The following is a 27,554-nucleotide window of genomic DNA, read 5'->3' as shown; positions in this document are numbered from 1 at the left end:
TGAAAATCAATATACTGCTGAATGTATGGTCTGATAATAATTTAACCAGCTGGTCAAATGGCAGATACACTTAATTAGCCTCTTTGCAGAGAAGTGCCTCGTAATGGTTTTTTTTTCTTTTCTTTTTTTGCCTTCTTTGTTTTTATTATCTCTATTCATTTATCATTTCTTTTACCAAAGGCTTGTCTGTGTTTGAAACTATCTATTGACATTAACAAACTTCAATCAAATGGAGACTTTGCATCCTTTAGAGACCTCTCAGAGCCACAAAATATTCTTGTGATTAAAAAAAATGCAATCAGTAAATCACAAATGTTTTGTCAATGCCTTGCACAAAATGCCCTTATCCTAGTTTTGCAACACTGGAATTTTTTTTTTCATGTCTTAACACCAAGTGTTCTTTTTTTCACCTGTTTAAATGCTGAAATCCTTATTGTGTACCTTACCAGGACCAAAAAAAAATGTTTCCTGAAACTGGAACTGTTGTTGGCCTTGTGTTTCTGTTAGACATTTTACAGACATGTATGCTTGTGGTTGATTCCTTTTGATCTGTATGACTGAATTCTCTACTGAAATAGATGGATGACCCATGATTTGTCAGATTGAATGCTAGCAATACACACATTTGTACAATAAATTCACTTAACCAATTGTTTGTGATTATGCAGTTCTCCTGCACCAAATATAACATAAAAGCCGACCACATTGTTTGGAAAATAAAAAAAAAATTCACTTCAGAATATAAAGTATGTAGTTTTCAATGTTGGCCTAGAATCAGTGAATTGTAGATTACTTGTGGATTTTCCAGAATATGTTGTGGAGGAGGCAGAGGTATTGTTGACCAGTGTGTGCTTGTATGAAATACAGTTTGCCAAAAAATTGATCACTTCTGTTCGCTGCATTACATACTGAACTAAAAAAGATTGTGCTTCTCTGTAGTTTCCCCAGGGGGTGATCCACAGATCTAAACAAGCTATGAAATGTCAGCAATCAGCCAGACCTTGGTTCTCAGCTGAGGCACTATCCATGTCCTAGGGCAGCCCAAATCCATTTTAATGACTCAATACGGTGGAAAAACTTGTGGGAAAGCCTGAAAAAATTATAAATAATTTTTCTTTATATACAATATCATATGTAATAGAATTTTATGTATATATACATTAGCGGTTGCACGAGTAAATCATTTTACAACTCGAATACTCGAGTACTCGAGTACTCGGGGGGGGGGGTGCGTGCTGCAGCATCAACTATGCAATGATGCGGTTGGTCCTAGCGCATACGGCAAAGCATAACATTAACGATATGATATGAAGATAACACTTGGTCTTACCTTACGCAATGGTGAAGTATGGATGATACCGGCGATATTTTAACTCCATTGTTACCAACATTCTGCAGTAGCCCAAGATAGAAAGCTCAGTCAAGAAAGCGTGTTGTGCACACTATAGTGGGCAAACCCGGGCAAATTTGAAAACGCATAATTATGTCTCCGTTAAATGTTCTTATTGTGTTTAAATATAGCGTTGTGTTTTTTGCCTGGTCATCATTAGTATGCCTAACCGACTTAAAAATGAAATTAGTCATATTTGCGTGCATCTGCCTTTTAACAACATTAAGTTGTTTAGCCTAGTTAGTAGCCAGACTCGATGTTAGAGCCATCCTTGAGAAATCCGTCCACAACTTACAAATGTTGCACGTTTATTGAATCATAACGATAGTTGGGAAAGAAATGTGCACAGTGAAATACAACAATAAAGCAAACAATCGATTCACCCTTTCATGCTGTCGCCATCGGTCCTCTCGTTTACCAAGGGCTCTAACTCGAAACTGAGTGCGCGAGAGATTTAGCATCACGCGACTAGCGAGCACTCTGTGCAACCCCTAATATACATATACACAGGGTAAAAACAGAAGTACAGACAACAGAGGTAAAAACGGTAGTTTTTTTTTGGTGGGGGGGGGGGGGTCAAAACTTTTATATATCCTATGGAGAGAGGGTTGCCCCCAGCCATTGTCATTGTATTATATATATATATATATATATATATACACACACACAACCATCGGGGTTTTACATAAATGAACCGTGAAGTGAAGATTAATCTAATAAAGGATGTTTCCGCCCGGTTTCGAACCGGGGACCTTTCGCGTGTGAGGCGAACGTGATAACCACTACACTACGGAAACTATATATTGCTAGGTGAGCAGAATTATATAGAAGGGTTAGCGAGGTCGTCAACACTTTCGAAACTGAAATCCTAAAGGTATGTATCACCACTTACAAATTGCCATATACATATCTTGCCTACAAGGCAGGAAAAAGTCAATCTTTAAATGTTGGCTGGTTTACATGATGTAAAAAACTAAGGAGAGAAACTAATGACGTGAAGATAAATGGCGGATTTGCTATTTTGCGAAACCAATCTTTCGTGAAGACGTTGACTTTTATGTAATTAAGCTAGGCACGAATTACATGGAATTAGAACTACTTAGAAACAAATTCAATATAATTTCAAATGTTCCGCATTTAAACGACACCTGTTGAAAATGCACGTCGTAATGGCAGCTATACCATAATTAATTAAGTCATTTGTCCACTACGACTTCGTAGGGCCAGTGGCGCAATGGATAACGCGTCTGACTACGGATCAGAAGATTCTAGGTTCGACTCCTGGCTGGCTCGAAACTTTTTTTTTTTTTTGGGTGTCTCTGCTGGTTTTACTATGAAACTGCTGAGTGTAAATTGATCTATTGCATTAGGCAACTTTTTTTTTTTTTAATTTGAAGTCAAAGCCTTTTGGTCTCTGTGTATCTGTGCTGGTTTTACTATTAAGTTACTGAATGTAAATCGTTCTAGTGCATTAGGCAACATTTTTCTTTTTTTTCTTTTTTAATTTGAAGTCAACATAAGGCCACATGACAACTGCTGCTTTACAAACAGAACTACCAAACGTTGCATGGCTTTCATTATTAATAGCAAGGTTATAAAAGCTGTTGGAATGAATGTTATCCATATTGTGTACACATGCATGCAAGGTTTCAACACAAAGACTGTGCCATTGCAAATAAATTTACAAAAAGACAAAAGGTGTTGTAGCTGCAAATGAGCTTTTGAAAGAAGGCTTTGAAAGAAGGATGCTTTTAATATATGAGCATACATCTGAAAACATATTTTGTAGCTATTTGTGCCATAATGTATTTATTTTTATGTACTTTTTCAAAGAGAAACACAAGGCATTTTCCTCTTCTAGTGTAGCCTCAGTTGGGGTGCTCCTGAATTTAAGCAAATCAGCGCTGGAAAAAAAGAAATAATTATTTTATGAGATATTAAGAAGCCTAGTGTAATTACTTAATTAAACATCAAAGATATTTACCAAATCTAAATTAAAATAATGTTGCTGAATCTAACATTACCAAAGCATCCTCACAACTGGGCACCCCTGTGCATGGCAAAGACTCTGTCTCTACGGGATCTGGACAGTCCAGCAGTGGTGTTCCATAAAAGTTCTTACTCTCACCTCTGGATCACAAAAAAAATGAGAAACTGGAATCAACAGTTTTAAAGCACAATGCCAGACACTCATAAAAAAAAAAAAGCATGTAAAACTTAATATTTAAATAAATTAGCTAATGAGTATCAGTTTTCTCATCATACTTGTATTCTGACACGTCAGGTTTGCACTCTCGTTTTCTTGTCCTGTTGGATCCAGGTCCGCAGGGTGGATGGCACAAACCCCATTCACTCCACTCAGTCCAATAGTGTTTCACTAAGCACACACACAAAAAAAGGAAAATTCAGCTTCCATAATGACAGAGTCACAGTGGAGACAATGTGTATTTACATTTCACACTGAGTCATCACTTGAAAATGTAATGCATTACTCTAGCTAGTCAATAGTGTTGTGAGGTTTGGGGCTTGTACACAGTCAAATATGGTACAGTGTTGTGGAGTGGTGTTGCGAGTACATATAGGCTCTAAAGCTGATGAACATGGACTTGTTTTGTACCCCCTCATTGTGAGGGTGTACTGAATTATTATCAAAAGCCTACTGTTAAATTATTAATAGGACACTCTTACTATTATTAGGCTACAATTAGATCTGACACACTCACCTTTGGTTGTTTGTGTTTTATCTGACAAAGCCTATTACTCACTTTTGCAATCTTGAATGTCAAAGCAGCTCCTGTAAGCCACAATATCTCCCTTACAGTATTCTCCACTCCAGTCCCTTTCACACCATCGCTCTCGCTTTTGTGACCCCTCTCTTTTTCTGCATCTTATTGATCTCGTGGCCTTATTTTCACATGCCCCCCATGGTTCCCAAGATGACCATTCTCCATCCACTGAGAGGAAGAAAATGAATAGATTCACATACTCAACTCAACTACCCCACCTTAATATGAACTGACACTGGTTGTATAAATAAGTGCAACCATTTCATCCACGAGCTCCTACTCAGTATTTGCTGTGAGCACATTGGAATGTGGATTCATTCAAAAAAAAAGAAAAAAGAATACATTAATAAGAGCTGAAAATGTTTGATATTTCAGCTGTGTAGAACGAATGTCATCACCTGGGCATGGTTCCTTAGTATTGCAAATATCTTTTTTGATGCCGTTTCCTTGGCAGGGTTGGCCACCATGTTTGGGCGGTGGACTGTTACATTCTCGAGTCTTTGTCTCCAGCCCCACTCCGCATGTCACAGAACAGGGTGATGAGTGCGTCCAAGGTCCCCAGTTACCTGGAACTGTCATATGGAATTACAACATTACCTACCTCAGCAGCACTTTTGGTATTGTTATTCCGAACATGCACAATTCCGTTTGTTTGTTTGTTTTAAATCTGAAATATCAAGAGTATGACTTCACATAAACAACCAATTTAACTGTTTTAAATTTAATTTAATTTAAATGGTCGTAAAAGTTTCTTCTACTGGGCTGCCCAGCAGGTATACTCGGACCTTGACTTATATTTGACAAGTCTGACCCCATAGAGGATTCATTCACATCAACAAGTTTTATGAAGTACTCCCCAGGTCTTCAGGTATAAATGCAATTTTGTGTTACCAGCACAGAAAGGTAGGTGTTGGCAGGCTCGAGGTTCAGTAGCCGAGCCCTCGCAGTGACGGCCCCGGGGTTGTGAGGATGGTGCCGGGTTGGTACAAGTCCTAGAGCGCCTTTGCTGAGGGGGTTCACGTCCCTCTGTCTTACAAGTTCCTGTGCAAGGTTCCCAATTTCCCCATTCGGACCAGCCACCATGAGCTAAGTTTCAAAAGAAACATTTTTTCCCTTCAGTTTGGCAGTATGTATTTCCTTTCTACATATCCTATCTACATAATGTGTGTGTGTGTGTGTGTGGTTTTTTTCCCTTGACTGCACCAACTGGCTGAGTAACTGAGTTTTGAGAAACTTTTATTTGTGCAAAACCTGAGATAGTTCCTTACTTGGGCAGACAGAAGGTTCTTCGCAATCTGCGATTTGTTCATTTGGACCAAAACAGGACCCTCCGCATTTAGGTGGGGGCTCAGTGCAAGTCCTCTGTCTCTTTTTGAAGCCTTTTTCACAGGTAACTGAGCACGGCTGCCATTCGCCCCACTCAGTCCATCCCCCATCCTCTGTTAAATACAGCGCAGTGAATTACAAAGAGACGTGTCTCGACACGTTAAGACAAATGGTATATTTAAATGTTTTTGATCTTTACATTACCAGGACAACAGCTCTTATCTTCACAGGCCTTTGTCTGTAGCTCTCCAAGCATTTCAGGATCGCGGCATTTTCCGATACCGTAACAACGTCGCCGTCTCATCCTAACGCCTTCCTTACACGATGCTGAGCACGAGCTCCAGGGTGACCACTCCGACCATTTAGCTTTTCTAGATTAACACATAAATGTAAATTTACATCAAATTTCATCAGTTGTTACGATGGTTTGGGTAATAACAGATTATTAAGGACAATTCAGAAGTCTTCATCTTACCTACAAGATTTGCAATTGCCATCTGTATCCATGTATCCATAGTCCACGTTTAAACAGCAGTCATCCATATCTACAGCACCCAAAACATTGCCACATCTCCCCGATGACGGATCAAACTGACCGTAACACTCGACCACCTCACACACTTCACAAAGAGATCAGTTTGCTTAGTGAAATTACTTTGCATATTGATAACTGCAATTTACTTCTGTGTTTTAAGTGCTAGTCTTTCACTGACTGTAACTTAATGAATTATATAACCAACAAAATTATTTGACATGATCGCTAAACAACCAAACAAACCACAGGAAACATTGACGAAAGTTGATGTCACTGAGTCACTATAAATCACTACAGACAATATATTGCTTAAATAATGAAAATAGGAAAGGGAAAAAAAAAACATGATGAAAAAAAAGCTATTTTCTTCTGCACACATTGACACTGATATTTTTTTATTTTTGGTTTAATTTGCACATGCCCTATTAACAGTGTATTAGCTGAACGGGAGAAACACAAATTATTTGCTACAATGCTGACTAGGTCAATGCATGCATACATGAATCTTATATTAACTTGAAAAGGGAATAAAACCAACCTGATTGCTGAAGACAAAGCATCACGAATATAGTGAACAAAAACAACATCATTTCTTCACCTGATTGTCCTTGATATTAGATATTGATTTGTGTAACCATAAGCACCTGGAATCAGAGGTCACAACTAAGCCTTATGCTGGGAAGCGTCATGTGTAACAGACTGACAAATAACAACACAGAGCATCATATAAGAGAACTGGCCAGTCGTAACACAGCAAAGAGTTCCATATTTGGAAATATTTTTCACAAAGAGTTCATCTGGTCATCGGAGTGATTTCTTCACTTTTCAAAGCCTCTTGAGCAACACAGACAAACTGACAATAGTTGTGAGAGACAGTCAGACGCAAGCTAGTTTCACTTCGTATTTCGGGAAATTTTGTTCAGAATTCGTTCTAAATTGTTTTTAAATTCCCTTTTCTGTACTCAAAATGACATACCTTTTTTTCAGGAACAAACTGCAAATATGGCCTTTCTCGTAAGGGCAGTGAACTGGAGTACAGAAACCTCACTGTGAGGGAGGGTGGGGTATTCACTGTTCCGTGTGGGAGAGTGGGGTATTTACCATAGATTAACCCTAAAGCAACTACGGACATCCCACTAAATGAGCTATCCCTGTTAAAAAAAATCTGGTGAAATTTCTAGATGGTGTGAGTTTTTCAAATATAAAGTGAAACTGACTGTGTCAACCGTAGATTCTGATCATTCACTAATAGATCAGTGCAATTATATGAATGGCAGATTTAGGAAATTGTGAAATAAACTGTGAGTACACAGATCAGCAAAGACAATAGCAATAGCGGCCTAGTGGTGCGTTTCATTTACCTTGGAAGTCGGAACTCGGACCTGGGAATGACTTCACACCCGAGTTGACCACGTTGCAGGGTAACAAGTCAGAAAACTATGTTTTAGACAGATTAGCGATTGTTAGCAATACCAGTCGATAACAACGCATTTTTTGGCAAAAAGAAGTCCGCAGGCAACCGAGCCTTTTCCTACCGCTCTCCCTTCCTTTGGAATGGTTTACCTAAAGAAGTCAGAGAAGCAAACTCTCTCAATACCTTTAAAACAAAACTAAAGACTTATCTATTTTCTCGAACTTATGCATGATATAATTTTGATTTGACTTTGTTATAGACATGTAAAGCCCTTTGAGACTATGAATAGTGATATTGGGCTCTAAATAAATATTATTATTATTATTATGATTATTATTTTGCGCATACAAACGCTGTAGCAACATGCCCACAGATAGACGTTGGACAGTACTGTGTGTTTTTGCTTGGGAAGACTTTAGGTACTATCCGTCCTGTGAACTGCCATCAGCAATGGCCTCTCCAATATATAAAAATAGTAGGTGATTTGTTGGGAGATGTGATCCCCCTTATTAGCAAAAAGACCAAAATGCACCCCCATTGTTAACCCGCCCTCCCCCTATATACTGTATAAAGTAGTGTCAGTGACCATTTGGCCAGCCCCTCTGTTAAAAAATAAATCACCTACTGTATACAACAGTATAATTTTTAAACAAAAGCACATCTAGCTCCACTTGTTCTGCTTTAGAAGCAGCTTTGCAGCTTCCCTTTAGGCATTGTGTAACGCTATTTCAAAATACCGTCCGCAGACTTAACCACAAAAGAAGGTTGAAGCAGGTCTACATCCATTTACTTTGTTCCATGGAAGATGAGATGGTAAATTTGTGGTTAAGATCACACAAACAACTAAAATAGAGCCGGACATCCCACCGGTGGGATGAAACAGAAATCTCGACAAACCCCTTCGAAAACTCCGCCAGTTTTTTTGTCCTAGAAATATGAAAAACATATCATCCGAAACCTTCAACTGTCTATTTTAAAATGTATATAGATAGAGCGTGAATTTATTTTCTAGAACTATGTGAGGGGAATAAAAAGAACAACATGCACATTTCAGTCTCTGAGTCAGAAAGTAGCTCTTGGTGGCCCACCCATTTGCAAATAGATCTATTCATATGATAACGGCATGATAACGAGTCGTTAATGGGTCAGTACGAGGCAAGAAAATGCTTGGAAACGCTCAATTTGAGTCCTGTAAACAAGAGCACATGTTTGGGTTGCTTTTACACTGACAAAGGAGCTAGACGATGGCACAATCACGCATCTATCTGTTTTGAGTCAAATTGGACGGATCCTAGGAGTTTCTATGAGATGTTTGTGTTTACTGCTTGTCGTTAGCAAAACTAACCTCTTAGCTGTTGTTATGGCAACAAAAGACACTCTTATTTTCCCATTGAAATTGAGTGGGGAAAGTTTTACGGCTCGAAGGGTTTGCACACAGCGGCTCGTTTGCTCCGCGAAGCGATTGATCATGTTTAGAGTTATTATTGTGATTGCTGAATGTACATAGCCTGACGATTGTTGGCAAAGCTTGTGATCTGCTGGGTAAACAACCTCACGTAGCCAGCGCATTGCTGTCTGTGGCTGAGAATCACTATAGAGCTTTTAATAGGAGTATTTGCTCTTGTTTGTGTGCTTTACAAAATAAGAGTGTTGTAATCATTGGAGCCAACTAAATCAGACTCATGGAGATTATACTGCCCTTACTATGACAATTAGTCTCATCAGTGTAGGCTGTTGTAATGCATTACTAGTAATGATGTCGCTTTGTTATCAAGTATATGACACTAAACCTGAAACTTGAACTTCTGTTATCTGTTGTCTCTTTGGGTTTGAACACAGCATTTTTAATGAACTGTGAAAAGGCCTTTATTGTCTCTTCTTTTCTTACAACTCACACTGACTTTCCAAGCACAATGACAGGCCACAATGATATTCCAGACTGATGGGCCATTACCTTTGACAGCGGGGCAGGGGATTGTTACAGGTGTGTTGACACCTACCTCATCAATATTCATTGTGTAGGCCACTGGCTTTGAGAAAAATAGCGTCAGTCCAAAGTTATAACAATTCAGTAGTCAAACCACATGAATGCTTTAATCACCTATGTGTAGCCAACACCTGTGTTTACATGGTTCAGAGCTCAAAAGTTTTGGCCAGAAAGGTTTATAATGTGTTTTTTTACAATATCTCAGCACCTCTGAAAACAGGTTTTTGAAAAGTGTATGTTTACTTTGATTTGAACAAAAAATAGATTAATGAAATTCTTACTGCTCTCAGATTATCAGTGCTGAGTCTGTGGTGAATATAAGCATATGTAACACTTTGGGATCAATGTTTTTTAAATAGGTGAAATATATAACTACCTCAAAAGTGGCTGACAGTCCTCAGACTCCATAAGATTAGATTAGATTCAACTTTATTGTCATTGTGCAGAGTACAGGTACAAAGCCAATGAAATCCAGTAGCATCTAACCAGAAGTGCAAAAGCATAGTATTATTTACAAGTGCAGGTAGTCAGAACAGCAGTAGTGATGTTTATGTTACAGTATATACAGCATTATAGACAGTGGTGATACAGTATATACAGCATTATAGATGGTGGTGAGCAAATATACAGATATGTACATGTATATATATTAATAATGTTATACACAGAGGTGAAGCTGACAGAGTAGACAGAGCAGTGTATATGTATAGGTTGAATAGACATAACAGACAAAATATATACAGTATGTTTATGTACAGTTTAAATAGGGTACTCTGAACAGCATGAGCGGAAAGCCAGTGCAAAAGGAGCAGAAAACAGTGCATATAGTACAAAGATAGTGCATAAAGTACAGATAGTGCAGTGGAGTGCAAATAAAGCTAGCGCTGCAGTGTGGAGTTCAGCAGGGTCACAGCCTCATGGAAGAAGCTCTTCCTGAGCCGGCTGGTGCGGGAGCGGAGGCTCTTGTAACGCCTGCCAGATGGGAGGAGGGTAAGGAGACCATGGTTAGGGTGGGATGCATCCTTGATGATGCTTTCCGCCCGACCCAGGCAGCGTTTGGTGTAAATGTTCTCAATGGTGGGCAGTTTGGTGCCGGTGATCCGTTGGGCAGTTTTCACCACCTGCTGGAGTGCTTTACGGTCTGCTGCGGAGCAGTTGCCATACCACACAGAGATGCAGTTGGTGAGTATGCTCTCAATGGTACAGCGGTGAAAGCCCACCAGTATCCTGGAGCACAGATGAGCTTTCTTAAGGCTCCGCAGGAAGTAAAGCCGCTGTTGTGCCTTTTTAATGAGGATGGAGGAGTTCAGGGACCAGGAGAGATTGTCAGAGATGTGGACGCCCAGGAGTTTGAAGCTTGGTACACGCTCCACTACAGCTCCGTTGATGTAGATGGGGGTGTGTGCTTTGCTCCTAGCACACCTGAAGTCCACAATGACCTCCTTGGTCTTCTGAGTGTTAAGGGCCAGGTTGTTGTCTGCGCACCACGCAGCCAGGTGCTCGACCTCGTCTCTGTAGGCCATCTCGTCGTCTTCTCTGATCAGGCCTACCACCATGGTGTCATCTGCAAACTTGATTATGGTGTTGGAACCATGCACAGGGATGCAGTCATAGGTGAAGAGGGAGTACAGGAGAGGGCTCAGCACACAGCCTTGTCGCACGCCGGTGCTCAGAGTGAGAGTGGAAGAGGAGAGGTAATCTAACTTAACAGACTGGGGTCTGTTCGTCAGAAAGTCCAGAGTCCAGTTGCGCAGGGATGTGCTAATACCAAGCTGGCTAAGCTTGGAGATCAGCTTGGAGGGAATCACCGTGTTGAATGCTGAGCTGAAGTCAATGAACAGCATTCTGACATAGGAGTTGGGACTGTCTAGGTGGGTCAGGGCAGAATGGAGTGCCATGGAGATGGTGTCCTCTGCTGACCTGTTGGTGCGGTAGGCAAACTGGAGGGGATCCAAGGTAGAAGGCAGGCAGGATTTGAGATGCGTTAGAACCAGTCTCTCAAAGCACTTTGCAATGAGGGGGGTGAGTGCAACTGGTCGGAAGTCATTCAAGGCCGTAGCTGTGGAGTGCTTTGGCATTGGCACGATGGTGGCAGTCTTGAAGCTTGTGGGGACAACTTCCTGGGCCAGGGACAGATTGAAAATGTCCGTGAAGACCCCAGCCAGCTGCCCTGCACAGACTCTGAGCACACGGCCAGGTATTCCATCAGGACCAGCTGCTTTCCGTGCATTCACCCTGCTCAGGGTGGCGCAGACATCAGAGCTGGAAAGTGAGAGAGGCAGTTCACCAGGGGGGAGATCCACTTTGAGGGTTAAGAGCACTGAACTATGAGTAGCAGAGCGTGTATAATGCTGAAGCCCAAAGTGTTTAATCACACTTGGACGTGTATGTCTGAGGTACAAAACTGCACAACAGCCGTATTACCCTGCGCTCACACCGGCAGCGACAACAAGCGACAGGAGGTCATTCGCTTCCAATGGCCGCTGGGCGTCACTGAGCAACACGGCACGACCAGTCGCCTGGCGACAAAATCGCCACAACTTGGCGACAACAAAAAGTTGAGCAACGTTCACCTTTATGCAAATGAGCAACGACAGAGTCGAGCGACGGCCAACCGGAGGTCAGATGTGTTCCTCTTATATTCTTTAGCTGTGACTTTAGTTCCTATATTAGCATTTTTGTTCCCAACGTTGTCTCTGTGTATGGATACAGCTGATTTGTTCAGGCATATAGGCTATTGGGTATACTAATAGGCCTGCCTTTTACAAAATACAAACATACAACTCCATGATGAATTCAGACGACGTAAATATAACATATAAATAAGTATAACGTATAGTAATATTTACAATATTTATTAGTGTATACATTTTTTTAGGGAAATTGATGCATCTCTTGTCGATACATTTGTAGCCCTCTTCCTCAAAACTACGTTAGCAACGCCCACAAGCTGGCTGCAAGCAACAGCTAGGCGACTGCAAGCGACAGCGACAAGAGTGTCCCCGCCGGTGTGAGAGATATATAAAAATGAAGCAAAACAACCTCTCGAAGACGCAAACTGTGTGCATTGATTCGCCCCCATTATAATATGATTTAAGCAGATTTTACTCGATAAGGCCTTAATCAAGTAATATTTTAAGTGGAACGTTTAGATTTGTCTTACATTTGTGATCGCCTGATTTTATAATGACGGGTTATGTAAAATGACAGTAGATGGCAGTAATGCCGTGTAAACCGAGCACAATCACCGAGAAGGAGCGAGTAAGAAACAGTATTCCACTTCCAGGTTACATCGATTCCGATCCCGGAAATGAATTGATTTTTTTTTTTTTTTTTTATCTGAAACGATTGCTGTTCTCAAACAGCTTTTCAGTGCAGGGGAACGGGGGAAAATGGCCTCACGGTTGACAAGGATTTGGCCCATGCTGTCACGGGTTCGCCTAAATACAGCATGCGGGACTCGCTTCGTGTCTCAAACTCCATCATCTAGCGCAGCTGGAGCAGCTACTGTTTCAGATTTACAGCCGGTGACTCCTGCGAAAGACAGCCATGGACACGCAGAGGTCAACGTATTTGAGAAGGTGAATTGGTCTCTTGGATCCACGAAAATATCCTTACTAGCTACTCACACTCAGTGAAGCAATTAAAAACATTTTTTAATCGGTCACGCGAATACTTGCTACTCTTTACTAGATACATGGACTATCTTGTACCTAGCTAGCGATTTAAGCAAGTGGAGTCTATTGTGGTGGTTGGTCACTGTGTGGTCTTATCTACCTTACCGTGTTTACTACTCCATCCTCCCGTTAAATTATCGCCAGTGCGCGCAGTGGCCCCTTACAGCTATATAGATATACCGCTTACAGCACTAGAAACACGCAGCCACTGGCAGCATGTATAGGAACGTTATGTGCAAACATGCAGCTTTTGTAAGGCAGAATCTAGACAGTGTGTCTTGGTAAGTAGTTGAAAAAAATGTTGTTTTCAAGCTTTGTGAGTAATAGAGCATTTATCTGAAGTTTATTCTTTTCCGATTCTTAGTAAAAGTAAACAAACAAACAAAACAAAAAAAACCCCTGACTAACCATGTTCTTTCTTATCCCTCTGAACTTTGTAGAATCCAGACTACCATGGATTTTCAGAAGACCCAATTGTGGATGAATGGAATATGAAACTGGCCTTTTTCTTTGGAATTTCCGTGGCCATTGTCATTGGGGGCACTTTCATCCATTATCTGCCTGATCACGGGTAAGAATGTCAGTCAACGAGGGAACTTTTTGTGTTAGAGCAGCAGCAGATACAGCAGTATTTCCTGTTCCCAGATCAGTGCAAGAGCGGGTGTTAGCTGAATGGAAATACTACTGATATAGCTCAGTATTTAGCAAAAGCACCATTTTCAGTCCTGGCTAAGGTAGCTGCTAAAAGCAATCTAAGCATAAAGGAATATTCAAATAATTGAAAGACGTGAATTAATGAAAACATATGCTACCACTCAGGCATGGTGTCTGTTTACTTTTGTAATTAGTATTTCATTGTCACTGACATCGCTGGCCAGTATGGCCAATTATTTTGATTTTAATGGTTAGAGGAGATCTCAGTGACTTAGAGAGGAGTGATGGTTTAAGTGAAAGGGAGCTTGAGTGACTGGCATGTCGCCTTGCTGATGTTTCACAAGGAATCAAGGGTAAGACAACATTGACAAACATCATCAGTGTTGGTCAGTGGTGCAGTAAATACATAGTCCCCAATTATAGTGTCTTTGCATCATTTAAGGATGTTAAGGCAAAAAAAAAAAAGCAGCTCCGAGCAAGTAGAAATAGGTCCTGTGTCAGAGTTGCATTATCTAAACCTACTATTACAAATAAAAGTACATGTTTGCAAGTAAGGTGGTGTTTAAAAAAAAAAAAAAAAGAAAAAAAAAAAAAAGACAGTGATCTACTGCACTGCCACCAGAAAAATGTTTTGGCTTGCCACCTGAAACCTACAGGTGTAAGTATTAATTTTCTAGGGTGAAGGGTATTGGGGACACTGTGATGTTGTAGGATGTAATATCCTGACATTATTAAAGTTCAGAGAACAGTGAGGGAGTGTTTAACACCAGTCATTACAAAACCATTCTGAGTGATCATCTTCAATCTGTGGTGAAGCATTGTTGTCACAATAGGAGTGAACTCTTACAGAAAGACAGTCATCATTTAGAGAGCACAAGTGGCTATTGAATGGTTTTATGAGTGTGAAAACAATGGAAACCATATGTCACAGCCAGCTCAGTCACCAGGTCTCAGCTGGATTGTTTTAGCAGTTAACTTTAGTATCATGAATTTAATACCTTCTAATACCGTTTTGTCTCTTTGTTGCTTTCACTCTTCTGTAAACGGTAACAAGCCGTGTGTTGTTTTATCTTATTGATTATTAGACAAATGAACACGTTATATTGTGATTACTTACCAGTTTACAATTTGTGATGATCATGATGATGTTGATGATGATTGTAGCTGCTCTTGTTAATTACTGAGTTGTTTTTACATGAATATGCCCTTTGGTATGGCTAGTTTGTTTTATGCCTGACTAACTTTCTGTCACATCTTTCTTCAGCATGAGGCAGTGGGCAAGGCGGGAAGCAGAAAGGTTGATTGTTCAGAGAGAGGCTGCAGGTCTTCCCCTTATGGATGAGAACTATTACGACCCCAGCAAGATTGTCCTACCATCATCTGAAAAGGAGTAGGCCCTACCTTACCAGCCTGTTGACTGATAATCTGTTCATTTTGTCTTTGACTGTACATTTGATTCTAGTAAAACGAAAGTGTAATAAACATATGTATTATTCTAGACTTTCACTGTTTTGCATTGTGTTGCCTTTTTTTTTTTTTGTTACATTTCATCATTTGCCTAATTAATGTCACAATCATTGAATCTCTCAGGACAGCTGAAATTCTCTATATGGTCATGCATACTGTAAGGAGAATGAAGGAACACATTTTTAAAAAAAACCTTGAGCTCAGCTGAGTTGATGACATGGTTGAGATATATAACACATAAAATGGTCTCAAAGCATTATAGCTCAAACCAGATATTTGCAGAAGTTGAGTCAGTAATTTACATCTCTAAAATCAGTGGTACTCCGAAACTATTCTGTTTGATTTCTTTTCTCTTTCTTAAATGACTTTCTCCCTTGCAAATGTAGGGAATCTGCTGCCATGGACAGCAAAAAAAAACAAAAACAACTTGCACTACCAAATATCCCCATTTAACAAAGGATAGAGTGATACACTTTATCAAAACCATTGCAGAACACAAACATGTGACATACATAAAGTAGAGGATAAGGAAAGTGCTGCTTAAAAAAATATATCTGAAACCGATTCGCTGGAGTTCATGACCCTTCGCATGAAATTGCACTCAGAAGTTTGTGTTGCGCCACAACTGCACGTGCCCCCAGCATACGGAGTATTACTGACAGTTTATATAAGATGATATAGCACGTCAACAAGACACAAAATCCTTTTGGAGGAGAGCCCAGATGGCTATTATTGTTTTGGGTATTTAGGGAGAGGCTGGATCAGACAATGGTAATTGAGAAGGGAGAGATCTGTGCACCTAAAAAGCAGAGGAACCTCTAAAGCAACTTTGTCACAATGAGCAAAGTTTTCATAGTGTTGCTAGCTCACAAAACATAAAATTCTGTTAATATCAAGCAGCAAGGTTTGTTTCTTTTAAATTATATCTCACAGACCTGGTATTCAAGCTGTTTTAAAGGGAAAAAAAAGTTCTTTCTTGCATGTGGCAAAAAGAAAAACAACAACAAAGGAATTAACTTCACTCCTTACATATAGAAAACACATTTAAAAAAACAAAACAAAAAACAGAAACACCAAACAGAACTTGAAAATGTAATAACTAAGATCTGTTAAACAAGTTCTAAACCTTGTCTAGTTATATACTGGAACATTCTTTAGGAAGGAAAGTTTCCTGCCCTTTGAGGGATAAAGGAGGTAGAAAACTACTCAGCACTGATAGCCTATTAAGGATCAATGATGTTTGGATTAGGTTGTTAGGGAGGTCATGGAAAGTTTTTTGGCCTCATCCAGGTGTCCATGATACCAATCATGCACCCATTTATCAGGGGTCATAAGGTATTATTACTTTCAAATATGGCAACATCTAGAGGAAAATGTTTTCAGCAGAGAGCATGACATGTTGCCTAAAATGGCTGCACATCGCCCAGAGCCATTATTCAACCACAGGGAACAATCATCATACTTGGTGACTCGCTCAGGATGACTGGTCATATCAGAATAGATTCACTACTGTGTTTTATAAGTGGGAGCAGGCAGTACAGGTTAATGGCATCCTTTACCTTTCTGCAAATGTGAACCCATTCCGATGTAGGAAAATGAATTAAAGTAAAAGTCATGTAGCCACATTGCTTTTTTCTCTCACGAGTTCATTTTGTAGTTATCATACCACTCTTGGTGTTTTTGCTCACTCGTCATGGTTCAAACTGATTCCATATTGCAGCCCTATCATAAATACTAGCTTAGTGAGACAGACACTTTTTTTTGTCAAGGATGGGTCACACAGATGTGAAATTAATTCCATGGTCGATAGGCTATTGCTTTGTGATTAACGGCCATCCTGTCAAGCATCACTATATCCCTGTCAATGAGCTTAAGCTCCTATCATCTGTACCTCTTGTTATGCAGCTTTTTCCTGTTTGACATATGCTGTCATGATTTTCAAATAAGACTGGGTTGGCATATGAAATAATTTCGCATTTGTAGTCTAGTCACCTTCAAGTTAGGCAACAATGTGCCCGTTTTTTTTTTCTCACTCATATCGAAATGCTGATGATCAGACCTCTTTTGACGGTGACACAAATTGGTAAGTAGTATTCAATGTGACTTACCTGTACAGCGGGCTGTAATCGTGCTGTAGTTACTTTAAAGTTGAAGTCCACATTCTTGTGACGTTTTAGTTGTTTAGCCACGTTATGTATGTACTTATAGTCGCTGATATTTGTGTATGTTTATATTCTGTAATGACATGGGTTTCTCCCTGATAAATCTGAAACATATCTCTTATATTGATTTCATTAACTTATTTCATTAACTTTATGATGAGTGTGCTGTGATAGCTGCGAATAATTTCTCAGGAGTATTAACTGAATGGATCGATATGATCTGAAAAATGGTACTCAGTCCGTGAACAGTATCTGACGTACGTTAAAGACTTAAATGCTGTCAGTGGGGTGGGTCGACGATTTTTGACGTTTTATTTTTCGGCGTTGTAAAAGCGTTCAAATAATTGTCGTCTTTTATTCTGACAAATACTTGTTTCCGTCGCCATCTTGGATATTCGTCATTGTTGCTCAGTTCACATAGCCCAGTAAAAGAGAAAGAAAGGGAGGACATCTGAAACGAAACGGTAAATATATTAAAATATCACCACTTTGGTCGGTCATTTCTTTTGTCAACCACTTATACAGTTTTAAGTAACAATCCGTAATGAAAACGTTTAATCGAAAGAGAAAAGAGGAGTTTAAAGATCTCGTTTGATCTTGGCTGCTTGCTAGCTGGTCTTGATGACGGAAACGGACGAACAACAAGTGAAAAAAAACCTAGTTCGGTCAGATAACTTATTGTGCGATAGGATGTATAGTACCGCATTCTGAGCTAAATGGATAATTTGTGAAGCACATACAGGACAACAGCAACGCACTGAAAAGACTGAGTTGTACATCGGAGTAGTTCATGTGAATGACTAGTTTCACGGTAACACCTAAGCAGTCATTCTTGATAGGCTGTAAAGTTAGCTAGCTTGCTTAGCTAGTGTTGAAATATTGCATACTGCCTGTGTTCGCTTCCGAAGCCAGCAAGGCAAATACAGAGGCACTCCAGAAAGTGGCTAGCTTGATAGATACGTAGTACACATTACAAAATAAATTGCTAGCCCCCGTGCGAGTGAACGTTTCATGTTTCTCTTTCAACATACTTAAGCACTTGTTACATACTTTCCCGTTACGATGGCCTCTTTAGGATAACCCCACTGCCATTGGATATGATCACCCGTAATTGCCATTGGATTTGGTTCATGGCTCATTCGCTGTTTCTATGTATACACAGAGAGCAAGGTTTCTGACCATTAAAGGTCAGATTGACTGTGACAGTAAATCTACAGGTATCGATGTTAAACAACAATAAGAACAAAAGATATTGTTGGTCTTACGCAATTAATCATAACTTCTTCACTCGAGTTGTGCGACGCTCGGAGTTTGCGCAAAACCTTACAGAACGCAGTGCCATGTCAGCTTTGAGTCGTCCAGGTTGTAGCACGCAGAGCTATAAATCATATATGTCGTGAGGTTGTGAAAGTGTGTAAACGATCGTCTTATAACGTTCTTAAATCCAGTATCAAGGTTTATATAACATGATGTGTCCTGGTAAATAACATTGTCTCACAACTGTTGGGAGAGCCACTAGGGTGTGGCGTGTTTTGACAGCAGCAGTAGGATCCGATGCTACCGGGTAGGCATGTCAGAGAGTAGACTGAAATGGTATTAGAATGTGCATCACAACTTTCGAGTGGAGGTACATCATTTTTGTTTGATATGACTGTTGACAAGGAATTAGGTATTACATATACCAGTTGTACTCAGGTCACTGTCTTTTGTCGTTGATGTTGCACAGTAATAAACGGTATCACAGTCATACCTTTGTTCACACGTAAATCAAACACATATTAAGATTTAATGATTAAATAGACTTATGTGATTAATCCTCAACATTTGTTTGACACTGGGTTTTTTTTTTTCTTCCTTTAAGTGAAAGCTTCATTTGCTTTAACCTGAACGCTTGCCTAAATTTCAGATGGCTGCGATCCGTAAGAAGCTGGTGATAGTTGGGGATGGAGCTTGTGGAAAGACCTGTTTGCTCATAGTGTTCAGTAAGGACCAGTTTCCTGAAGTGTACGTGCCTACAGTTTTTGAGAACTATGTTGCAGACATTGAAGTGGATGGGAAGCAGGTAAGAATCCTTGCTGAACATTTAACCTGTGTGTTACATTGCAGTCGAATGTGGAGAATCAATGCCCCCGTAGTTACCCTGGTCCACCTCCTTTTTGGAGTAAATCCATTCAGCCCTCACTCATATATCACCTGTTGCATGTCTTACAAATAATGTCATTCACTATCTGAGTCTTCTGATACTGTCCAAACATATTCCTATTTCTTCATCTGCTCTACCTGATTCGGATGTTGCTTGGGATAAAAGCGTCTGCTAAATGAATACATGTGAAAGTTAATTTAGTTTGCCTTTCGACAATTAGAGGGTTTGAGCATTAAGACAATGCGTTCAGTCATGACAGTGGCTTTCATCTGACAGAAGTATGTAGGCTATACAAAGTGGTGACTAAATCCTAAAGCATCTGTTTTCCTCTATGTCTTAAGGTGGAACTGGCACTTTGGGATACGGCTGGACAAGAGGACTATGACAGACTAAGGCCCCTCTCCTATCCCGACACTGACGTTATTCTTATGTGCTTCTCCATAGACAGCCCTGACAGCTTGGGTAAGGATTGAAAGTCCTGGTGATACTGTTTGCAAAGCCCTTCATTTCCATTGAATTCATTCATTGAGAGACTCTGTACAGTAAGGCAACTTATTGATGCACCACCTATAAATACAGTATGAGATAGAAATCCTGTTCTGAGGTTTTGCCTTTAGACTCAACATTGTCTTGTAAATCATTATCTAACACAAAAGAACTATCCAGATTGGCAGTATCTGTGATGTCATGTTCTCAGTGCCTGGATTTTTGTTGTTTTACAATTTATGTTATTTATTTATTTATTTTACTCGTTTACTTTGTGCTCTGTCATAATGACACCAAAATGTCCCGGTGAAAGAATTCTGAGGGGAAGCCTACTCCTTTGGTCGTCATGTAGGACGGCAAGTTAATTTGCAACTGCTCTGCTATAACTCAAATTACGTTGTTTCCTTTTTAAATTTATTTACAGTTCTATAGTAAATTAATAATGCCTGCCACAGTATTGAATTCAAACATCTCACATTTGGACCACAGTTATATAATCTGAAGTGTACACAGGCTCAGAAATAGCTTACCGGGCTAATCTTGTAGTCTGAATGTAAATAGGAACGCCCACACTGTGTGGCAATATTTACTTCAATGTTTTCCTCGACCACTTTTTACCCTCACAGAGAATATTCCAGAGAAATGGACCCCTGAGGTGAAGCATTTCTGTCCCAACGTTCCCATCATTCTTGTGGGAAATAAAAAGGACTTACGGAATGACGAGCATACGCGTCGGGAACTGTTAAAAATGAAACAGGTACGTGATTCATTAGGACTCCCAATATCTGTTCCATTTTGTTTCTCTCGCTTCTATTTTATCCAAGATGTCCCACACATTCGACCACATTTAAATGCCCCCTGTGCTCTTATCCTTATGCAACAGGAACCTGTAAAACCAGAGGAGGGTCGGGACATGGCCAACCGCATCAATGCGTTCGGCTATTTGGAGTGCTCAGCCAAAACGAAGGATGGAGTGAGGGAGGTGTTTGAAATGGCCACCAGGGCGGCGCTCCAGGCCAAGAAACGTGGCAAGAAAAATGCCTGCACTCTGCTATAGGGAGGGAGGAGATGTGGGAGAGGGAGGGTAAGGGGGACCAAACCAGGCCAAGGAAAAGAAGGAGAGAGATCAGTAAGATGGGCGGGTGGGTGGGATGGGATCTATTCCCTAATGGACATGGGCGGTGAGGCAGATGGGGGTTGTGGAAAGTCATTATCTTACCAGGCCAAAGGACCTAGAGAAGATAACTGAATACGTAGTATTTGACAAAGGGACTTAACTTTTTTTTTTTTTTTAAGGCCAACACGTTTGATATCAGTACTCTTTAAAATCAAGATTATCAAGATTAGTATTTCAGTTGTTGAATTGAATCTAGAAAGTTCTAGAGCAACACATAATATCTCTGGGGTATACTTTGTCTTTGAATGTGACCTTCCTCAGGAGTACTGATAATTGCTATTGGGTGTTACTTCAGTACCTTTGACCCCAGAACTGGTTCTGGTTCAGAGCACAGCATTGTTGTAGAACAGTGAAATTACTGCCTCAAATGGGGTTGTTCCCAGGTTCTGTCTATAACCTCACAGAGACACCCTGTGTCTCTTTGTGTCAACTCTTCATTTTTATCCATCCATGCTCTACTCTCTGTTTATATGTTCTTCCCACAACAGATAGACCAATGCCATTCATTAAGGGGCCAGCTTTTCTTCATTATAGAAAGCGTAGTCACTGTTTAAGAGTATCACTGGAGGTCGTACAACACCTTGTCCCAACTGTCAATTCTGAGTAATTTAAATATATCTAGTTCTTATTTGCCTTTGCTTGTAAACTGAGTAAAACGCATACATCCATAATGATACTAATTCACTTTTCTTTGGGTATTTTATATGCTTGTTTATGTATTGTAATTTTTTTTTTTTTTTTAAAGAAATTTAGTTTGGGTTGATCTATAGTAATTGAGCTCAAAGCATACCAGAATATGAATTTTAATACTATTTCACACTTTATGTGGATTGTCAGACACTGTTTGGTTTTGGAAAAAAAAAAAGAGGTCTAATTTTGTATCAGGTCAGATTTAAGAGATTTTGCAAAAGTCGTATTTTCTTGCGGATACGTTTCGCCTGCGTGGCAGGCTGCTCTTTAGGGTGAGGCGATAATAATCGTTTGTTTCTCACCTCGCAGACACGAGCAACTCCCTCCATTATTCACTCCATGTCATTCTTTTTACTGTTGAAGTCCCCCCCCCCCCGCCCCCTTTTTTTTTCTCTCTCGTACTGTAAGTTTTAACTTTTTTTTTGTGACATTCTACTGGCTTTTTTTCTTGATGAGTCACACATATTTTGCAAATTCCTCTACCTTTAGAATTTCAAAATTCTTAAAGAAAAAAATAATGTAAGAATGTAGTGAAAGCAAGATTATGAGAGAACAGTTTAAATGCCATATTATTAAAAAGCAAATAACTTCTTTTAAGTGATCTTACGTTTCGTTGTAAGAAAAAAAAAAAAAGAACCTTTGATGCAACTGTACCTTTTTTGTATAAAAATTGCATCCATGGAATTCTCCAAACTCCTTTTAAATGTACTTTAAGAAAGAAAGAAAAAAAAATAAAGTTATAGGGCAATTTTGGCTGTGCCTTTATTATTTATTTGTGTGTGTATTTCCAGATTTACTCTTGAAATTGCATTGTATAATCCAAAATGTCCTCATCTGAATTGAAGCCACATATGTTCATAAAGTATTGTACAGAACTTCACAAGATTTCACTGATGGTAACACTAATATCACTGCGTTAATAGGAATGAGCGTCATACTCTGGCATGCATCATTAAGTCACAGAGGTAGCTGTACCAGGCACTAGGTTCCCCATAATATGCACCCTTCACTTATAGTGATCTGTGTAACCCAGCAATGAACTCGTGATAATAGGGCTCTGAAAAGCAAAAAAGACACAGGGACTGTTGGTTGGTGACTCTTCAACGAAAACCAGCAACACATTAATAATGATCATCAGCTGAAATTCTAACACTTGTAGTTCTGTAATTGGTATCAGTTTTTATTGATGCCATTCAATGTCTGCTACATTGTAGGTTAGTTACTCAGAGCAAAGGCTTGAGACCGAGACATGGTTTAAATTGCATTTTCAATGGACAACCATCACTCAAAGTACAGTCTAATTCAGAGTTACACTTCAGCTTGATGCCTGAATACCTGGCTCTTGGAGTATCATTAAAAACATAAGAGAAAATCATAGTTGTGAGCTTATCAGTTACCAACCTGAGTCAGGCTCTATGACAGAGTGTCTGATGAGGAAGTCTAGGACCACCATGGCACAGTTAGGCTTGAAGTCATCACTGACCAGAAGATCTTTTACCTGCACACAGAACACAGCAATAATTCACCTATGCGGACCAAACTTTTTCGTTGAATAGGATCACTGAGTTCATTTACAGAGTGTCTGACCTTATCGATAGGATAGAAGTAAAATTCTTGCACTTCTCCGTCCCCGATATGGGGTTTAAAGTGGAGGGGCAGCTCCAAGTCAAATACAAACTGGCACTCAGGAAAGATGCCTTCGTCATCCTCATAAGTATAGCTACAAAAATGAATGAAACAGAGGATAACATGAATGACCTGGCAAACGTTCTATATTGTCAGGATCCAAACAGAGAGACTTACATACCTGAAGCAATTCAATTGGTTTTAATTTCTTTCTGTCTTTCTTAAAATATATGGTTTGAGATCTGCCTTCGAGAGGAGGAGAGTCACCTCACTGTACCAACAGGCTGGGCTTTCTCTGCTAAAGATGGAGGGATACACGCCTCCTCTTCACATTCTTTCACCAGCGTGTGTTTCACACTGCAACCTGCTGCTAGACCTCCTGCAGCCTAGAAATAAACGTAAGGGGAAAGGAGTGTATTCATTAAAATACGTATTTTAATTACGGCGTCATTCTTCTTTTGCCTGCCGGTTAATTTTGAAATTGCCAGTGATGATAAATCCTACGTGTTCAAAGCTGGAAAAAAATAAAAAAATAAAAGTGATACCAGATTGTCGAGTCTTCCTGGGTAGGTCTGCTTTGTAAGGGACCGGCGTGCCAACCACATATACAGTATACCATTTTCATCCCAGCTATAACCATTGACATGGACCCCGTAACGTTTAACCCCAAACAGGCCTGTATATGAAAATATAGCAGACAATTTTCACATTCATAACCATTCTGATTTTTCTCACCAAAAGCAGGACGTGTTCGCATAAAATTAAGTTCAATATGAGTGGGTTGCATATGTTGCTTACTTGTTGCAGCTCTTTCCATGTGCATTAATGGGGTGTCACAAAATCTGGGCATTACTGAGTATTTCTACAGAGAGAGAGAGGAAAACGTCACATGAGTAGAAAAATAGCACTTCATACAAATATAATTTAAAATCTAAGCAATGATGCAGTGAATAACCTACATACTGAACATCTCTCTTTATCACCTATCCAGTGTCGCCGTGTTGTTTACGTGCTTGACTGTGCCTCTCACCTCATCTCTCCAGCCTCTCAGACACGTAAGTGACTCATCCCTCCTCAGCTCCTGCAGAACTAAGTCCATAGCCTCTGACCTCTTGTGATAGGTGTCAAGTGCGGAAGACATTGCAATAGTGCTCCCGTATGGTTGACTGAAAACATGAGGAAAGTAGCTCAAGATGGACGCTACTCTAAAGGGCACCCAGCCAACTTGTTCCCCGGCAACTTCGAACCGTAGACAACTCTCAAGACTGGAACCTGTGTACAAGCCCAAATTCCATTTTAAAAACTGCTGTAGAACAGGTGTCAAATTACCACAATAACAGATAACCGATTGCGTGGTATCGTTATTTGTTTGTTATAATGCCATGAGCAAATCACAACATATGACCATCTGAACTTATGTTTTATTTCAATCCATTCAGGCATTACTCTGTGATACTGTCACAGGTATGGACCTGGCAAGTAAAGGCACCTCACCCGGCAAATAGAAGTTATTCATTCGGCGAAGGAGCAGAAGCATTCTCTCTGACCACGTTAGCGTAGGCGTAGCCATTCTAAAACACTTCGATTGATCCTCGAGTAAACTGAAATAATGTTTTCAGAGACTGTAGTCATAAAACAGACATTGTAATATTCAACGCCGTGTCTTTTATATGAAACTGCAGCTTATATTTTTTAAACCATAACCACCGCAGTCTCCATATTTCCTTAAACAGGGGTTCCGAAAGAATGATTGGCTGAGCAAGGACTGACGAGACTATAAATACATCTGTACTTTAATCATTTTCCAGTAGATGGCAGAATTAGTCTGATCTTTTAAGACTATGGCTTTCTGAGAGCATCCAAATTCCGATTAGAATGCTCGTTTTCAGCTCTCTTGGATTTCTCTAGGTTTTTGACAGAAACTGTCCAAATATGATCTGGATCAGTCAACTGGTAATGTGGAGTAAACTTCCATTGTTATTGCCGTTGTTAATGTTAACAACAGCAACAGCAGCAGCAGCAGCAGCAGCAACAACAACAACAACAGCACCAGCAGCAATAATAATAATAATAATAATAATAATAATAATAATAATAATAATAATAATAGAAGAAGAATAGGAAGAGAATGCATGCTCTTTGTTCAGTGACAACTCCTTCATGATGCTGCCGCTGAATAAAGGTTGATGAGGGCAACTGAGAAGAACAACCTGCTCAGTTCTGCAGAGATCGTGGCCTTCCTGCATGTAGATGAACAGGCTGAAGATGCCAACACAATGGCTGAGCACTCACCCCAGAACAAAGCACCCCCTGGACCAAGAAGAAGAGCCGCACAGACTCTGTGGGTTCAAAATGTCAAGAGGACCATGGAAAGCCCCTTAGAGCTAGAGGAAATGTTAAAGTACCTGCTGACATTGAAAGAAAGATCAGGAATATGGCAAACCGGAAAGCAGCTGGACCAGACCAAACACAGACCTAACTGGATAAACTACCTACCAGCAGTACATGAAAGACTGGCCAACCATCTCCAAGAGCAACATCCAAATAAGATGCCTCATTGACCTATTCGCTGAGGAAAGATAAAGAGAGGGATACAGCCTTCAGCAACTACCAGCCAATCATGTGCCTACTAAGTACATGGAGACTGCTCTCTGGAGAAATAATTAATAGCATCACTGAGCACCTGCAGGAAAAGAACCTCCTTGCCTATCAGCAGAAAGAAGCAAGACCCAGGAGCAGAAGGATGAAATACCAGCTTTCAGTGGTCAGAACCATAACTGCCGACTGACTGGCGTACACAACATATATGCAACACCTGATGTGCATGGATGACATCAAGCTATACGGAAGTTCAGCAGATGAAATTGACTCCCTGACACAGACAGCAAAAACTTTCTCAGATGACATCAAGACGAAACATGGGCTTAACACATAGGCTAGGCTCATCTTTAAGCACGGCAAAATCACAGGTACTGAAGGAATGAACCTGGAAGGAGGATACATCAAGGATACAGATATCAAGAAAGGCGGCATGTATCTCAGTATATGGCAACATCAGGTCAATGAATAGAGCAAGATCGAAGCAGTTAACAGCCACATCCTCCCAGTAATAGGCCGCGCTGGAGGAATCACCTGCTGGGCTATGGAAGAGGTGCAGAGGCTGCACCGAACGATAAGGAAACTTGTAACTATTCCTGGAGCTCTCCATCCCAAGACGGACATCCATCAACTGTACCTGACCCAGGACAAAGGAGGAAGAGGCCTACAAAACATCAAAACAGCCCGCAGAGAAGGGGAACTCAGTATCACTACATATTGGCCTCCAAGCAAGATCGGAACATGATCATCCATGCATTCTGGTCAGGGAGAGAGTATAAGAGACCAGGCAAAGGAGATACAGCCTGGAGTTAACAACAAATGGAAGACACCATCAGGACTTTGAGAGACAAGACTATGCATGGGCAGCTCTGATGCCACATAGAGAAGCAAACGCCTGTGGAAGAGGCCTACAGATGGATGAAGGAAGCTGATCTCAAGGCATCGTCAGAACCTCTCGTCAGTGTAGGACAAGACCAGACTTGTGATGAAAGAAGAATGCAATAACAATAATCAGGACAAATTACTGCAAGTCATAAATCAAGACATTCCAGGTGAAAAATGTAGGTCGAATATAGAATCAGTACAGATGCAGATTGCTGGAAAAAGGTGATCTTTTATTAAAATTAAGATGGGTCTGGTGTTACAGTATGCACATTTATGCAGGTCTGAGATTATGTTTCGTTTTTTGATAACCTACCAGAAAAAAAAAACGCACAAAAATATTAACAGTGCCTTTTACAAGGGCATTAAACAAATGTCAAACATAAGAACAGTCCTATTGATACGATACTTTTCATCTTGAACATGTTACTACTGAGAAAGTACATGATAATTGTAGTTATTTAGTTGAATTTATTTCCGTTTTCTCAAATGATGGTTCATCTAGTTGTGGTTGTCTTGGAAAGTCAGATGTAATATGAGGGTCCGTGAGTCCT

General features: G+C 40.1%; 4 protein-coding genes and 2 non-coding genes across 7 annotated transcripts; 3 read left to right on the top strand and 3 right to left on the bottom strand.

The window, feature by feature from the left end:
* Positions 1–2,114: 2,114 nt before the first annotated feature.
* Positions 2,115–2,187, bottom strand: trnav-cac (transfer RNA valine (anticodon CAC)). Its single transcript has one exon. It is a non-coding gene; the product is annotated as a tRNA-Val (tRNA).
* A 423-nt stretch (positions 2,188–2,610) lies between these two features.
* Positions 2,611–2,683, top strand: trnar-acg (transfer RNA arginine (anticodon ACG)). Its single transcript has one exon. It is a non-coding gene; the product is annotated as a tRNA-Arg (tRNA).
* Positions 2,684–2,886: 203 nt separating this feature from the next.
* LOC115820349 (properdin) lies at positions 2,887–7,099 on the bottom strand. 2 transcript variants are annotated; one of them, XM_030783901.1, is made up of 11 exons: positions 7,014–7,099; positions 6,576–6,681; positions 5,978–6,122; positions 5,707–5,873; positions 5,445–5,615; positions 5,068–5,262; positions 4,575–4,748; positions 4,156–4,344; positions 3,656–3,767; positions 3,415–3,520; positions 2,887–3,294 (listed from the first exon to the last, which is right to left on the bottom strand). In XM_030783901.1, exons 2-11 carry the CDS (start codon positions 6,625–6,627, stop codon positions 3,289–3,291), a joined length of 1,317 nt encoding a protein of 438 aa, XP_030639761.1. In that variant the 5' UTR covers positions 6,628–6,681; positions 7,014–7,099; the 3' UTR covers positions 2,887–3,288. The 2 variants fall into 2 exon arrangements, with proteins under 2 accessions (XP_030639761.1, XP_030639762.1); XM_030783902.1 differs by having other exon boundaries at positions 6,576–6,683; positions 7,017–7,068.
* A 5,683-nt stretch (positions 7,100–12,782) lies between these two features.
* ndufb11 (NADH:ubiquinone oxidoreductase subunit B11) lies at positions 12,783–15,269 on the top strand. Its single transcript, XM_030784685.1, has 3 exons — positions 12,783–13,019; positions 13,556–13,686; positions 15,034–15,269. The coding sequence occupies exons 1-3, from the start codon at positions 12,831–12,833 to the stop codon at positions 15,161–15,163; spliced, it is 450 nt and encodes a 149-aa protein (XP_030640545.1). The 5' UTR covers positions 12,783–12,830; the 3' UTR covers positions 15,164–15,269.
* A 2,517-nt stretch (positions 15,270–17,786) lies between these two features.
* rhoaa (ras homolog gene family, member Aa) lies at positions 17,787–21,160 on the top strand. The gene is made up of 5 exons (XM_030784684.1): positions 17,787–17,862; positions 19,305–19,460; positions 19,883–20,003; positions 20,654–20,784; positions 20,911–21,160. The coding sequence occupies exons 2-5, from the start codon at positions 19,305–19,307 to the stop codon at positions 21,082–21,084; spliced, it is 582 nt and encodes a 193-aa protein (XP_030640544.1). The 5' UTR covers positions 17,787–17,862; the 3' UTR covers positions 21,085–21,160.
* A 1,535-nt stretch (positions 21,161–22,695) lies between these two features.
* On the bottom strand, positions 22,696–25,208 carry tpk2 (thiamin pyrophosphokinase 2). The gene is made up of 8 exons (XM_030784683.1): positions 25,015–25,208; positions 24,551–24,792; positions 24,319–24,382; positions 24,066–24,196; positions 23,788–23,906; positions 23,482–23,614; positions 23,296–23,392; positions 22,696–22,951 (listed from the first exon to the last, which is right to left on the bottom strand). The coding sequence occupies exons 1-8, from the start codon at positions 25,088–25,090 to the stop codon at positions 22,905–22,907; spliced, it is 909 nt and encodes a 302-aa protein (XP_030640543.1). The 5' UTR covers positions 25,091–25,208; the 3' UTR covers positions 22,696–22,904.
* Positions 25,209–27,554: the final 2,346 nt, after the last annotated feature.

Source organism: Chanos chanos, chromosome 9 (genome assembly GCF_902362185.1).
Source record: "Chanos chanos chromosome 9, fChaCha1.1, whole genome shotgun sequence".
NCBI lineage: Eukaryota > Metazoa > Chordata > Actinopteri > Gonorynchiformes > Chanidae > Chanos > Chanos chanos.
This window is presented reverse-complemented; position numbering and strand designations above follow the sequence as displayed.

What these genes read in the sequence shown, in the direction of transcription:
- LOC115820349 (XM_030783901.1), bottom strand. Translation starts at nt 6,627, where the DNA reads ATGATGTTGTTTTTGTTCACTATATTCGTGATGCTTTGTCTTCAGCAA. An exon ending in GGCAATTGCAAATCTTGTAG is followed by an intron (nt 5,874 to 5,977) that starts GTAAGATGAAGA and finishes GTGTTAATCTAG; the next exon opens with AAAAGCTAAATGGTCGGAGT. An exon ending in CCTGACGTGTCAGAATACAA is followed by an intron (nt 3,521 to 3,655) that starts GTATGATGAGAA and finishes TTTGTGATCCAG; the next exon opens with AGGTGAGAGTAAGAACTTTT.
- ndufb11 (XM_030784685.1), top strand. Translation starts at nt 12,831, where the DNA reads ATGGCCTCACGGTTGACAAGGATTTGGCCCATGCTGTCACGGGTTCGC. An exon ending in AGGTCAACGTATTTGAGAAG is followed by an intron (nt 13,020 to 13,555) that starts GTGAATTGGTCT and finishes TGAACTTTGTAG; the next exon opens with AATCCAGACTACCATGGATT. An exon ending in CATTATCTGCCTGATCACGG is followed by an intron (nt 13,687 to 15,033) that starts GTAAGAATGTCA and finishes ATCTTTCTTCAG; the next exon opens with CATGAGGCAGTGGGCAAGGC.
- rhoaa (XM_030784684.1), top strand. Translation starts at nt 19,305, where the DNA reads ATGGCTGCGATCCGTAAGAAGCTGGTGATAGTTGGGGATGGAGCTTGT. An exon ending in TTGAAGTGGATGGGAAGCAG is followed by an intron (nt 19,461 to 19,882) that starts GTAAGAATCCTT and finishes CTATGTCTTAAG; the next exon opens with GTGGAACTGGCACTTTGGGA. An exon ending in AGACAGCCCTGACAGCTTGG is followed by an intron (nt 20,004 to 20,653) that starts GTAAGGATTGAA and finishes TTACCCTCACAG; the next exon opens with AGAATATTCCAGAGAAATGG.
- tpk2 (XM_030784683.1), bottom strand. Translation starts at nt 25,090, where the DNA reads ATGGCTACGCCTACGCTAACGTGGTCAGAGAGAATGCTTCTGCTCCTT. An exon ending in TGAGAGGCTGGAGAGATGAG is followed by an intron (nt 24,383 to 24,550) that starts GTGAGAGGCACA and finishes CTCTCTCTGTAG; the next exon opens with AAATACTCAGTAATGCCCAG. An exon ending in CAGGAAGACTCGACAATCTG is followed by an intron (nt 23,907 to 24,065) that starts GTATCACTTTTA and finishes GTTTATTTCTAG; the next exon opens with GCTGCAGGAGGTCTAGCAGC.